Consider the following 12,656-nt stretch of genomic DNA (forward strand, 5'->3'; position numbering starts at 1 on the left):
CTCCATTCATTCTCTGAAGCCAATCACTTCCTCTGTGGTGGCTGATAAGAATTTAACAATTTGAGAAGGTGGAGTGTCAGCATCCTTAGTGCTGACCACTTTCCCAGGCATATCAGTAGCCTCTGTCCATCACTTATGCTGGAAGCTACTTGGAAAAGGAGAAATAGAAATTGGGGAAGAGAAATAATGCATCATCATCCTGGCTGGAATGTACAGAAGACTTTATGCTGTTTTCATCATGTGGATTCATTAGAGAAATGACCCCTTTTGATCAGCCAAGTAACATCAAAAACTTGTTTATTTGCTGCCTGTGGCCCTCACGGCTGCTGAGGCTCTGGACTTGCAGGCGCCCGAGGACAAGGAGGAATCTGCTCGTGGGCACTGCCTGTGTGATCTACCTGGGATTCCTTGTCAGCCAAGTGGGTCATGTTTTACCGCAGCACAAAGGAGGGCATGGAAAGATCAGTTCCAGGAGTCTCCAAGATGCAGCTCAAACTCCTTTTCTGGGTATCCCACTGGATGGCACCCTGTCACCACCCAATTTCCAGGAACCCCAGCTTGGTAGCAATGGGACCTTGCTGCCACCCAATGTAGTTTATATCACCCTGCGGTCCAAGCGCAGCAAGCCTGCCAACATCAGAGGCACAGTGAAGCCAAAACGCAGGAAGAAAAATGCAATCCCTTTGTCCTACGGGCAGCACTTTCCAAAAGCCACTTTTATGGGCTGGGAAGAGGCCTTTGCCCAACAGCCAGGGTGGGCCACACGTGCTGCCAGCACCAAGGGAGCAGCGATTGCTCTGGAGGCAAGAAAGTACCAACTGGATGAACATGGGCATAAAGGAATGGCTGTCAGGGAGAGAGGTCACCAGAGACCTGGGAGGATTTCTGGAGCTGTAAAGGCACAGCTCCAGCCTGAGGAAAGCAATATCAGGATTTATAGCGAGAGCCCTCCCTCATGGATGAGCAAAGATGACATCCTAAACATGCGCATGCTGGCAGACTCTCCCATAGAGAGCATTCAAGAAGTTCCTTCGCAAAAAGCAGTCCTGGCAGTATTTGCAAGAGGTCCCAGCACTACGGGAACTGCTTGTAATCAGGGACACTGTGGAATTGTCAAAAGACCTCTGGACATGAGTGAGGTGTTTGCCTTTCATTTGGACAGGATCTTGGGGCTAAACAGGAGCTTACCTTCTGTAAGCAGGAGATCAGAGTTCTTCCAAGGTAACACATTCGTGTGGTTTTCAGCGTCTGCAGGTGGGGTGCAGAGGTTTCCTTCCCGCTTGGCGTTAACCATGGGGCAGCAGCAATGACCCCCTTTAACTCCTGTGAGCCCGAGCACTAACCCCATTGTTACAGGGAAGTAAAGCCAGTGAATGTGTGTAACTTCTGCAGTGCAGTCATTCTGTCCAGAGGATGAATACCCCAAAGTTTGCTTCAAATATGATCGAGTTGCTGAGGGCAGTAAGAGTTTCCTAACATGAGTCTGGAACAAGAAAAAAGAGAAGGAGCAATCAGTAGATTGCGTGACATTGTACAGACTGCCTAAAGTGAAACTGGTGAGATTCCAGAATCTCTGTGATTCAATGGGTATTTTGTATTTTTAAAAATAAACTTCTCATCTTTTAGAATAGACTTTAATAAAATACTGTTGGAACTTTTCACAAAAGTTCATCTCTCAGGTGGTAGGAATGGGGTCAGGTAATCTACTCAGAGAGGTGGGGAACCTGCCTGCAGAAGCTTGAATCTTTTTTCATGGCACTAATCCTCTTGAGAACTGAAAATTTTTAAAAGGTGCTTCCCTTTCTTCTGTTAAAGTAAAACCCAAACAAACTACATTTCAGTGAATTCTGCTGTACATTTTGAGGTTCAGTACACACATCTATATATTATCCAAGGAAACACACACAGTAAATATCTCAGTATGCCTGTTAAATGATTAGTATAGAGTTCCAATTAAAAAGTTGATTTTTAACCTTTAGTGAAATTAAAGGTAGAATTCAGACATGTAATGTGAGCTAGAAGTCTACTTTAAAATTGCTACCTTCTTGTCTTCAGCATAAGTCCTATTTTTGTGCAGTCACAAATCCAAAAGGACTGTGTTGCATTTTAGTGAATCATTGCAAAAGTAGGTATCTATGTTTTTGCTGTTCATTTCTTGCTTTGAAATCAGCTTATACCAAATAGTTTTAGATCAGTCTGCATTTCTTAAAAAGAAAAGTAATGCTAGAAAGATTTTCTAAAATCTGACAGCAGGAAGACAACCTCGTGATTTCCAGTGTCTTCCTTTTTTATAAACCTTCCCTTTGGCAGCCTGTACAACAATGGGAATGAATCTCTAGGAACAACAGTTTGGAGGCTTCTGAATATTATTCATACTTGCAGAGCATGGAAGATACATTATGCCCATTTTATTTTTAGGAACAAGATCTATTGCTATAGAGCTGTCATAAGGCATTAAGGCAGTTCGGATGGGGGAACTCTGCACAGTGTGGCTGCAGAGATGACAGACTGCAAACCTCAGAAAACTGCTATTAGGCTAATTGTGCATTGTGCTGCTCAGTGTCTGTCACCTTACAGTATGTTTTGGACTGTCTGGGACAGAGTGTGTCATTCTGCCCTCTAATTTTCTTTTCCTCATAACTGGCTAAGTTCCTATTGCAAGAGGAGTGTTGCTAGGTGATGAGAAGAGAAATAACACTATTTTGGTCTCACTTCATTTTTTCCAGCTAAAGACTGAACAGAGCATTTGGAACAGTGACTGCACCTTGTCTCTTATGATTTCTTTAGCCTGGAAATATGCTGGAACTCAGATGCCTTGTAACTACTTGAGCTCTTTACTATTTATGTGCTTGTGTCTGGCATAATATGAAAATATTTGTGGCAGGAAAATGAGCGAAAATGTAATTCTTAAAAATAATATTAGTAATTAGCTCACTGAAATGACCTAGATATATTAAGATAGGTGAGCTCTGTAAAGTTTTTTACAGAGTGGCTTGCGTGAATCAGTTATTCACATGGGAAAGCAAGCAATGCAGGATTAGAGACTGCATGTGTGTATAAATGTACACTAGTTCTGGGCTGACATATCTCTCTCCCCGACACATCCCTTTAGCTTGCCTCAGTTGTGATGTGATCCAACAAGACATGTTTGATGTAGCATTAAAATCTTAAAAAATGGGCTTTTCAAAACTGTCATTCATTTTGTCAATAGCAGTTTCAAAGAACTGCTTAGTAAATCCCTGTACAGTTTCTATTTCCCTTATTCCCACAGATCTGACACTGACTTTTTTTAAAGTCTAGCAAAATACTGTATTCAAGTTCCCTGTCTGCTGCCCTCACCTTCCCTTGTTAACTGTAAACCCTTTTAAGTGTTAACTGAATTTTTTGTGGCTTCTCTAATTTTTCCATCATCCATCCTGGATGGAAAAATCAGGTATGGTAACTCTTTCTCTCATACTTTTACAATGAATTGACTGAATATGAAAAGCTCGAGTAGAATCAGTAGGAAAAGCCCTTTTGAGCTGGGCATAGAAGTCTAAAAGAGCATGATTTTGTGCATTCACAAGCAGTCATTCGTTACTTCCATTGCTACCTACAAGATGTGAAAAATATCTCCGATAAAAAAAGGAAGGACAATCCTGTAAAACACCAAGAAATAGTTATCAAATTGTGTTTATTGTGGAATAAATGAAGGCTGACCCTTATGTGTCTGAGTTTTGGGACGGTCACTTTAACACTACAGCACTAAGGTACTTCATTATTTCATAACCTTAACCTGAGGAATATGAGACATAAGTGACCTTGCTTGGTGTTGCAGCCCTACGTAAATGACCTTTGCACAGGAGCTAAGTCAGATGCATGTATGTATGGCCTCCAGCTTAGCAACTGCATTTGCAGGCTGGGACAGTGGCAGTAGTTTTTAGGCTTGAGCTACAGCTGGAGTTTGTGGGCTGGGGCAAGCTGGCTTCTGTGTCTCAGCTGACAGCTGTAAGGATAGTGCTCTGGCTCCTTGGTTAGTAGCAGTGAGGCTTTGATGGCTTTTGGTACAGTACCTGCTGCTATGCAGTTTTTTTGCACCTCTTGCTGAGGGACTGAACTGCTGTGTGCTGATTGCTGCTTCTCCTCCCCTCTGGTTTTGTGATATCCTGAGTCTGACTAAACTGAGAATAATAAGCACTGGGGTACTCAATCTGCTATTTGTCCAGAACCTCCTTTTTTCCCTGAAAACTTGCAAGAAACTCTTCCTATGAGTAACACCTTTCATGGTTGGTTTAGTGCAAATAATGAATGAGATGATAGCTCCACTGGTTGCAGCTGTTGTTTTACGTTACTGACCTCTGCATGACTATAAAAGGTGTCCCAGTTTTTTCTGTGTTATATCCTGTGCTATCAGCCAGCTCTTGCCATCCCATCAAAAGTTATGCAATATTAATTACCAATGTCAGGGCAAAGAATAAAAACCTAACACTGCTTCATGCATTCAGAATGCTCTAAAATACTTTCACACAGTGCTGTACCTCTCAAAGGGGTATGAGAGGCATATTTCCAGTATTCTGCTGGGTAGAGAAGTTAATGTACAAGCAATAATGCAGTCCATAGTCTAGAGAGCAACTAATGCACATTTCATGCATTCCTTAATACTGACATCCATATGAGCACAGGACAGAACATTGCAATGAGGTGCATAGGGAAGAAAGAAAAATAAATGGCCTAACTTCTCTCTACTTTCTGCTTCTGTTCCTTATATTTTCCCTAAAAAATTAAAACTCTCAAAATTGCTCTCCATATGCTGGTCCCTCTCATTTTCCACACTAAATTATCCTTTCTTGCTAATACATGGACAACTGAACTCTTCTTGCAAATGTGGCAGTGGCGAGATGTGCTGCCTTATAGTGAACAATGGTGAGTTTGAGAAAGGGCTTTAACTACCTAATGAAAGATTTTCTGGTTTTATTGTTGATCTTCTGGGCATGTTTGAAAATATTTTCTTTTGAGGAAGTTAGAAAAAGTGCTATAGCTATAAGTCAGAGCACAAGAGGAGAGAAATGTTTGCAAGAGCAAAATGTGGTTCCTAACCACATGAAGTTCAGAAGTATGCAGTTTATTTTCAAAGTGATGTGGGGTGTGGAAATCTAAGGTGATGCCTGTGTTGAAGAAGCCATGCAGGGATACGTCAGTGAGCAGCACATGAAGCAATTAGAGTACCTTGAGGTGGTCTGGTCTCAGCAGCCTGAGGTTTCATCTGTGTTAGCTTATTCAACTTAGCTAAGACATTTTTAGAAATGTTCAAATGTTAAAAAATGTGTATGAATTACTAGGAAGATGGTTTCAGCATGAGTTTTGAAAAATCTTTCCCACACAATTTTGAAGATTGCCTTTGGGCAGTTAAGTAGGTATATAGATCTAAAATGGCCGATAAAAATAAAATGAACCCAATCAGCTCTGGATGAGATTCAGTGCAGTGCAGCTGCAGTAACAGAAAAGCAGTACCCCTCTGTGTTAATATGTAAAACTGACTAAGAAAGAGGCACATACAGAATACACTGGACTTTTTCTGAAATGTGCTTCACCTTTCCAGTTGTGGCTGTATGTCTCTTCACTGTTGAGGTAACTTCAGCCCAATCCTAACGAGGTTTGAATCAGAAAAACTCCACTGATTTGACTGGGGTCATGCCAATTCATGCAGCTGTGAATCAGACCCCTTATCTGCTTTAATTCAGCGTCTTGATATTTTTCCTGCAAGTGTCAAAAATTTGAGTCACAGCTCTTTACTGAAGCTGCTGTTTCATATTCCTGTAATCCAATTTAAATTACAAAGTTGAAAGATTTTTTTTTGGATCATCTTTTCTACTCCCATTTCCTTTGAAATGCAAACATTTCCTGTATTTAACCTTAGTCTTTTAAAAATGTTTTTGTATCTTAATGGAAACTGGCATGATATTATTAATAGTTTTCAAGTATTTATATTACTATTGTTTATCATGTCCTTTTTGGGTAGACAGGAGATGTTTGTTTTCTTAGAAAACTGTTTATGTATTTGATTTGTGGAAGAATTAATGAATAGTTACATAAGTTGTTACTGGAGATATAAAAATAATAGATCAGATTTGGTCCTTATGAAAGCTGTCATTTTATGAAAGCTGTCCTTTTTTTTTTTTTTGTGAGAATCCCCAATGCTTAGATAGATATTCTCCAAACTTTCTTCGAAAAGGAACCTAACTCATAGCTGATCTAACTTGGGTAAAGTCATCTGCAGTGTAGATGGTAGAGCCAGAGTGAGAGAGATGGAGAAATGGGTAGGATTTCCCAAATAAGTTACCTAAATACTTATTCAGGCACCTCAGTAGAGGAGAAGTCTGATTTTCAGGAGTGCTCAGCTAATTTTTTCAGTGGAGGAGAGTGTGGAACATGATGCTGATAAAGGTAATACTGTTCATAAATAAAGAGTGATGGATGTTCCTAATGGAAAGACACATTCTGTGTTTCTAAGGAAACACTGGGCAGCTGGGAGGGGAGTTAAAGAAGTGGTGGTTGAGTTGGCTTGGCTTTGGAAGGACTACCTTGTACGTGCAAACCATGGCAGAGAGATCAGGCACATTCTGGTTTGGAAAGGAGCTGGCTTTTCTCTTGGGCTGGATTGCATGCGGAACTGGTCTGTCATGCTTGTTTGGTGAATGGGAGATGGAACTTTGCACATGTTTTAGAGCTAGGTACAGGCAAAGATCATTTCTTATCTGTTGTTTTACAACAGTCAGCATCCTTTGAACAAGTTGCTTTTTGATTCAGCTGTGTGGAGATTGTTTTTCACAGTCCTGGCTGCTTACAAATGGAGCATTGACATTGGCAACTTTTACCCTGCTGTTGGCACTGATACCTGTTTTCCATGGGCTTTTTTCTGTCTGGTTTGCTTCTGAAGAAGGTGACCTGGACCTCTTGCCTTCATGTGTTTCTAAAAGCTTTTTTGCAGATCTGTCTCTGTCTTCCTGGGCATGTGGAAGACAAAGAGACAATTTAGGCTGTACTTAACTATGCAATAAATTGTGCAATAGTGTAGACTAAGTTCAATGAACTTCAAGATGAATATGAATAATTTTTAAAGCTTTATATGTGTTCCAACACTTTTTAGTAAACAGCACTTAAGCTTTGCAGTTAAATGGTTCTTCCTCTCTGTACTAAGACATATTTTGATCTTCTGTCTACACATCCTAAATATAAAGGATTTCTTTGTTTTAATATGTACAAGCCACGGTCAGTCCTGGGTCCTTAGCAGTTTAGCAGCAGTAGCATTGCATCAGGAATAAAAGGAGAGTTTTATAATAAAATAGATCTGTCTGTTCCTTGATGCTGTGTGAAATAAATTTATCAATTTTTATACTGGAGAAGCTCATTTTAAATTCTTTGATGAGGTCTATTCTCACAGTGAAGCTGAACACTAGAATTCACCAAAGAGAAGTCCTCTGTATTTGTTTCAGGGAAGAGAAGAATATTCTTTAAACAGAAGAACTAAAGAATTTGGCTAAAATATCTGCTATGCAAAATAGATCTCATCTAGGTAAAAAGCCCAAACTTGTGAAGTTGTTTATTCATGCTATGCTCACGTTCTCTAGTATTCTCATATATCCTTTCAGAGCTGTGGAGTAATACATCATAGGTTTAAAATACTAAAAATAACAAAATAAATCCACTTTGAGTATAGGATTTGTGGTGTCTCTATGTCCATTATGCAAAGAAAACCCCCTTTAACATGAGTTTCCAGCTCTTGAAAATCAGCAGTTCACTGGAATCAGAAGGAAATTATATTGTTGGTTCACAGTGGCATTATAGGCTTTTAACCTACCTACAAACTTTTTAGTAGTTTGGTTTAGTATATGATTTTGTACATTAATCTCTTTCTTCAAACAAAGAAAGTCTTCCATACATTGAGGACATTTATGCCTATGTTTCCAGTCCTGGGGTGGCTGGTTATGGATGTAGGATAAGACCACATTAACCAAAGAATGTCAAGATATTAGTCCCTGGCTGGTTCTCCTTCCAGATCTGTAAAATGGTACATTTACTAATGCTTAGGCAATGTCTAAAAAATAATCAAATAAAACTGATAGTATTGCACTTATAATAATGGTATTTTGTTTCCCTTTTTTCAGGTGGTCAGGCCTGTCCTGTTATTCTCTGGGATTCCTCACTGAGTCCAACAGATAATAGTACCCATTCTTCAGTGAGGTTAACATGGGGACAATATCAGCAGCTATTGAAGAAGAAATGCTGGCAGAATGGTAAAGTTCCCAAAGCTGAGTGGGGCTGTACTGAAATTCATCATCATGAATGGTCCAAGATGGCACTCTTTGATTTTCTGTTGCAGGTAAAATGTTTACTGAACACAACTTTACTTTGCCTCATAAGTCATGTGATCAAACACAGGATTTTGAGAAATAGTAATTTTAGTGTGTTTCATTTTTTTTTAAATGGGAAAGAGAGGTATTTGCATAGTTTGAAATTATTTCTGGTCATTTCTTATGATTAAAATATCCAAAATGCAGCTTATAATTAGGCAGGAAACCTAACTGACTCATTTCTTTCTAAAGAGGAAGCAAAGGCTTTTTGCCTTGATTTATATCATATTGAGTCAGGCATACTGTTTCTCCTTCACTCCTTGTTTCTCCAAACAGAGGTCTTGACTGTGTTCACAACTGTAAATCTCTGTTTACTCTGTGGTCCTTCCTGCACCTCCCCAGCCCCAAGAGGTGACTGAAGTGGTTTTGGTGAGCTGCAATCTGGAGTAAGGTAACAGTTGTAGTGGATAATTTTTTCTTTAAAAAAAACCCAACAAAAAACCTTGACAGTAACTTAGTAAAGAAGGAGTAGAGCAGTGACTGGTGAAAGATACATCTGCTGTTCTGTTATTCAGAAGGAGGGGTTGGTTAAAATAAGGTACAACAGGATTGCACTTCACATGACAGGAGACAAATTACTCTTGTACTAATAGCTGGTATCAGAGGGATTTATATCTCTGGTTGCCTACCAGACAAGAACATGCATTCCAGAAAGTGAGTGAAAGTGACTCTCATAGCTCTTAAAGACTACAGTTTTATCTGTATGCACTCAAAGTTTATCAGCAGCAGAATATGAATATTTGAAAACAAAAAAAAAATGCCAAGAAATGGTTTAGTATCAAGAAAAATAATAGCTGTGCTTCATGAGTCATTCAGAAATAAAGAATAATGGTGAAAAGTATTCTCTGTTAAGCATAATTCCTTCAGAAGAATAGGTTTGGCGCTTCTAATAGATCTTCCTAATCTCTGGTTTCAAATGTTGTACAACATAGGAGCAGGATAAAAAATGCTTATAGTTGACCTTTACTTGCCTCCTGCAAGAACTGAAGCAAAATGAATTCTTTAATTCTGGGGGTTTGGTCCTCTTATGTACATAAATGTATGACAGAAGATTCTGCCAAACTATATGCATCAGTTCCAGAGTGTTCCATCATTATGTCTTAGCACTGAAATGTGCAAGATAACTGTTAAGAGGCTGTCTGTAAGAACAAGATTTCCTTGTCTATTTAATGCATGCAGAGAAGTGCAAAGGAATGGGGTCTATACATCAGAGGAGTCTTTCTAGAAGGACTCTGCTTTATTTTCTTACCTTTGGATGGATTAAATAAGAGGTCCCAGGAGAGAGAAGCAAGAGGGGCTCTACAGCCTTCAGATAATGAATGCTGCTCATGAAAGGAGAAGGAGGAAGAGAAGTCTGTTCCTTTCCTCAGGATTTTAGTGTTTGGAAACAAACACTGTCAACAATACAACTAGAAATAGAACTACGTATAAAAAACCCCAAACAAAATCAAAACAAACCCAATTTTCAGACTTTCATTTGATTAAAGAGGTGACCTTTTTATTTCAACATGCAACAAAATTCTGCATCAGGTGGGGTCCTATTTTTCCTGGGAAGTTACAAAAATAAAATTGTAGTTTTAGAAGGCTTATGTGAACAGTAATGCTTTTATGCTTAGAGCAGTTTAACAACAAAGGACAGAAAAAATTGTTGACCTTTGATGATCTACTCATCAAGTCTTATATGCACCAGACCAGATCTCCACTCTCCAAACACCTGTTAGCAGGAGCAGGTCTGCTGTCTGGGAAGATGAGCTGGAGCCAAAGGCTGCTCTAGGATAGGCAGGGTCAGCAGCAGGAGAAGCAAGGCAGCCGGAAGGACGGTGAAAGCCACAGGCCCCATTTGTAGCCCTGTGAGCATCAGGCATAGGCAAGACAACTCCAAGACTGACAGGCAGGAAGCTCAACCAACAACCCAGGAATAAGCAGCGCAAAACATCTCCCACACCCCCTCCTCTAAAGGACTCAGAGGAGGGCTGAGCTCCCTGAGCTTAAAGGGGGCTCCTGTGCCCAGGGGCAAAGTCCAAGGTGAAGGCTTTTAAGGGCAATCCAGGCCAATTTGTGTGATCAGAGCTGTAGCAATGTTGAATATTTACTCTCATCTACTCTCAAGGGGTAGCAGCACTTTCAAGGAGTGATTCATCCTTCCTATATTAGATGGTTATCCTAAAATGGCATCCATTGCTCTGGATGTGCCTTGTTCTTGTCATTGTTTATGAAAGGGAACAGAAACAAACAAGTTAAAAGAGATGCCTAACATTAACACCACCAAAATTAGTCCAGATTTATGTATTCCTTCCAGCTAAGTGCTGTGTGATGAATAATTGAGGTTTTGCATGGGAAAAAATAGTGTAGACCATCATGTCATAAAAGTGCATACCACAGGGAGGCTGCACTGTGGTTATAAATACACTGTTCTTACAGTGTAAGAACAATTTTATAGCTTTTGATGGTTTGTTGTGCCCCTCACTGGTCTTTTCAGTTATTTTGCCTACTGTTAGCCTAATAGATCCCACAAAATGAAGATCCTCTATGTGTGTCAGACTGTGCTATTTCTATTGTTCTCTAGCACAGAAAACTTTAAAAAAAAGAAAGCTTCTGACAAAGAAAATAGAATTGTATTCACCATCTTGTTATTCCAGTTACACAGTGGTATTGTTCCATTATTTTCAAAGAATTTCTATTGACATAATAGATCATGGCTATAAAATAGATAAAATATGCAGTCTGAGAAATTGGTTTTAGCAGTACCTGAGGTATGAGGAGCAGATCTTCAATGCTGTTTCACTGTTTTTAATTACGCTTGTCCTGAGCTTGCTTTCCTGTCAGCTGGGTTAGAGAGCAGTGTCTTACAGTGACACTTTGCCCCAAGTACTTTGGTATTGTTTTCACTTGGCACTCTGCTCTACTTTGTTTTAGATCTATAATCGACTAGACAGAAATTGTTGTGGATTCAAACCTCTCAAGGAGGATTCCTGCATGCAGCAAGGACTGAAGCTGAAGTGCAATGATCAGGATGCTGTTGACCTGACACACATCGTTCAGAAAAGGCATGACCAAAGGCACTTGGCCTTTATAGACAATAAGGGTTTCTTTGACAGAAATGAGGACAATCTTGACTTCAAAATACTACAAGGAATCAATGAGTAAGTTTTAAATTAATTTTGTAAAGGGATTTTTAATTGTTCTAAATAATTTTGTAAAAGGATTTATAATTTCTTCCCAGTTTGAGTTTGAGACACTAAACTACTGGAATAGATATCATTGGCCCAAGACATTGACAGGATGTATCTAAAAATGTTTGAGTAATCCCACAGCTGTAAAAGATACAATTAACATACATATGATTAGGCATGCATGGACTTCCTTTGCTGAGTTGCAGCCTATATTCTTAGAATTGATTGCTAAACCATAACATAAATACTGCAATTCAGAGTAATGGCAAAACCTGATGAATTTCTTTGCGCTTTTCCAGATTCCCTGCATCTGCAGTTTCAGTGCTGAGGAGCCAGCGTCTACGTGAGAAGTTGCTCCAGTCTTTGTTCCTTGACAAAATATACTGGGAGAGCCAAGGAGGCAGAAAAGGAATTGAAAAGCTTATTGATGTAATAGAAAGGAGGTCCAAAATTCTTCTTACTTATATAAATGCACATGGAGCCAAAGTATTGCCCATGAATGAATGAATGAAACAGTCTTGTTTCCATCTGAAAGAAAGTCTTTAAAAATGTTTTATGGGACAGAAACTTGACAGTAAAATTGATTTAATTCATAGCATTATTTTTTCCCCAAAACTTTCAAGTTTACTTTTAAATAAGAAGTCTTACATGGTTTAAAAGCAACATTTAAGTGTCAGCTGCACCTCAACACAGTGTAGTCTCTTCTATGTCACCAGTGAAATGAAAATAACCAAATGATAATATGCAGTAATATGTAGGTATTAGCAGCAGTATTTTCAGTACATTAGGCTGGATTGCTCTTACTTCCCTCATTGAAGTCAGTAGATTTTATTGCAAGTTTAAATGGGAAAAGAGATGTGTAAGCACTTGATACATTGATGACACTAGCTGAAACATATATAGTACAGGAATTTGTTCATTTATTAAGTTTTCTAAAATGCCAACATTTCCAAGGGCTTCTTTTAATTTATTTAATTTTGATATTTTGAAATACGAGAACTAAATTCAACTCTTTTAGATGCAGGAGTGTTTGCGCTGGACAGGAGGGAATTTTTAAAACAGAGTGAGGAGAACATGGCTTTAGCAGTAATAA

At 39.1% G+C, this 12,656-nt stretch overlaps 1 protein-coding gene across 1 annotated transcript; it reads left to right on the forward strand.

Moving 5' to 3' along the window:
• Nucleotides 1-224: 224 nt before the first annotated feature.
• GASK1B (golgi associated kinase 1B) lies at nucleotides 225-12,312 on the forward strand. Its single transcript, XM_005415577.2, has 4 exons — nucleotides 225-1,221; nucleotides 8,145-8,359; nucleotides 11,307-11,533; nucleotides 11,863-12,312. Exons 1-4 carry the CDS (start codon nucleotides 225-227, stop codon nucleotides 12,068-12,070), a joined length of 1,647 nt encoding a protein of 548 aa, XP_005415634.1. The 3' UTR covers nucleotides 12,071-12,312.
• Nucleotides 12,313-12,656: the final 344 nt, after the last annotated feature.

Source organism: Geospiza fortis, unplaced genomic scaffold (genome assembly GCF_000277835.1).
Source record: "Geospiza fortis unplaced genomic scaffold, GeoFor_1.0 scaffold40, whole genome shotgun sequence".
Lineage (NCBI taxonomy): Eukaryota > Metazoa > Chordata > Aves > Passeriformes > Thraupidae > Geospiza > Geospiza fortis.

Bases quoted from the DNA above. Each gene is read 5' to 3' on its own strand.
- GASK1B (XM_005415577.2), top strand. From the start codon at position 225: ATGCTGTTTTCATCATGTGGATTCATTAGAGAAATGACCCCTTTTGAT. The intron at 1,222-8,144 runs GTAACACATTCG...CCCTTTTTTCAG, and splicing joins GAGATCAGAGTTCTTCCAAG to GTGGTCAGGCCTGTCCTGTT. The intron at 11,534-11,862 runs GTAAGTTTTAAA...GCGCTTTTCCAG, and splicing joins ATACTACAAGGAATCAATGA to ATTCCCTGCATCTGCAGTTT.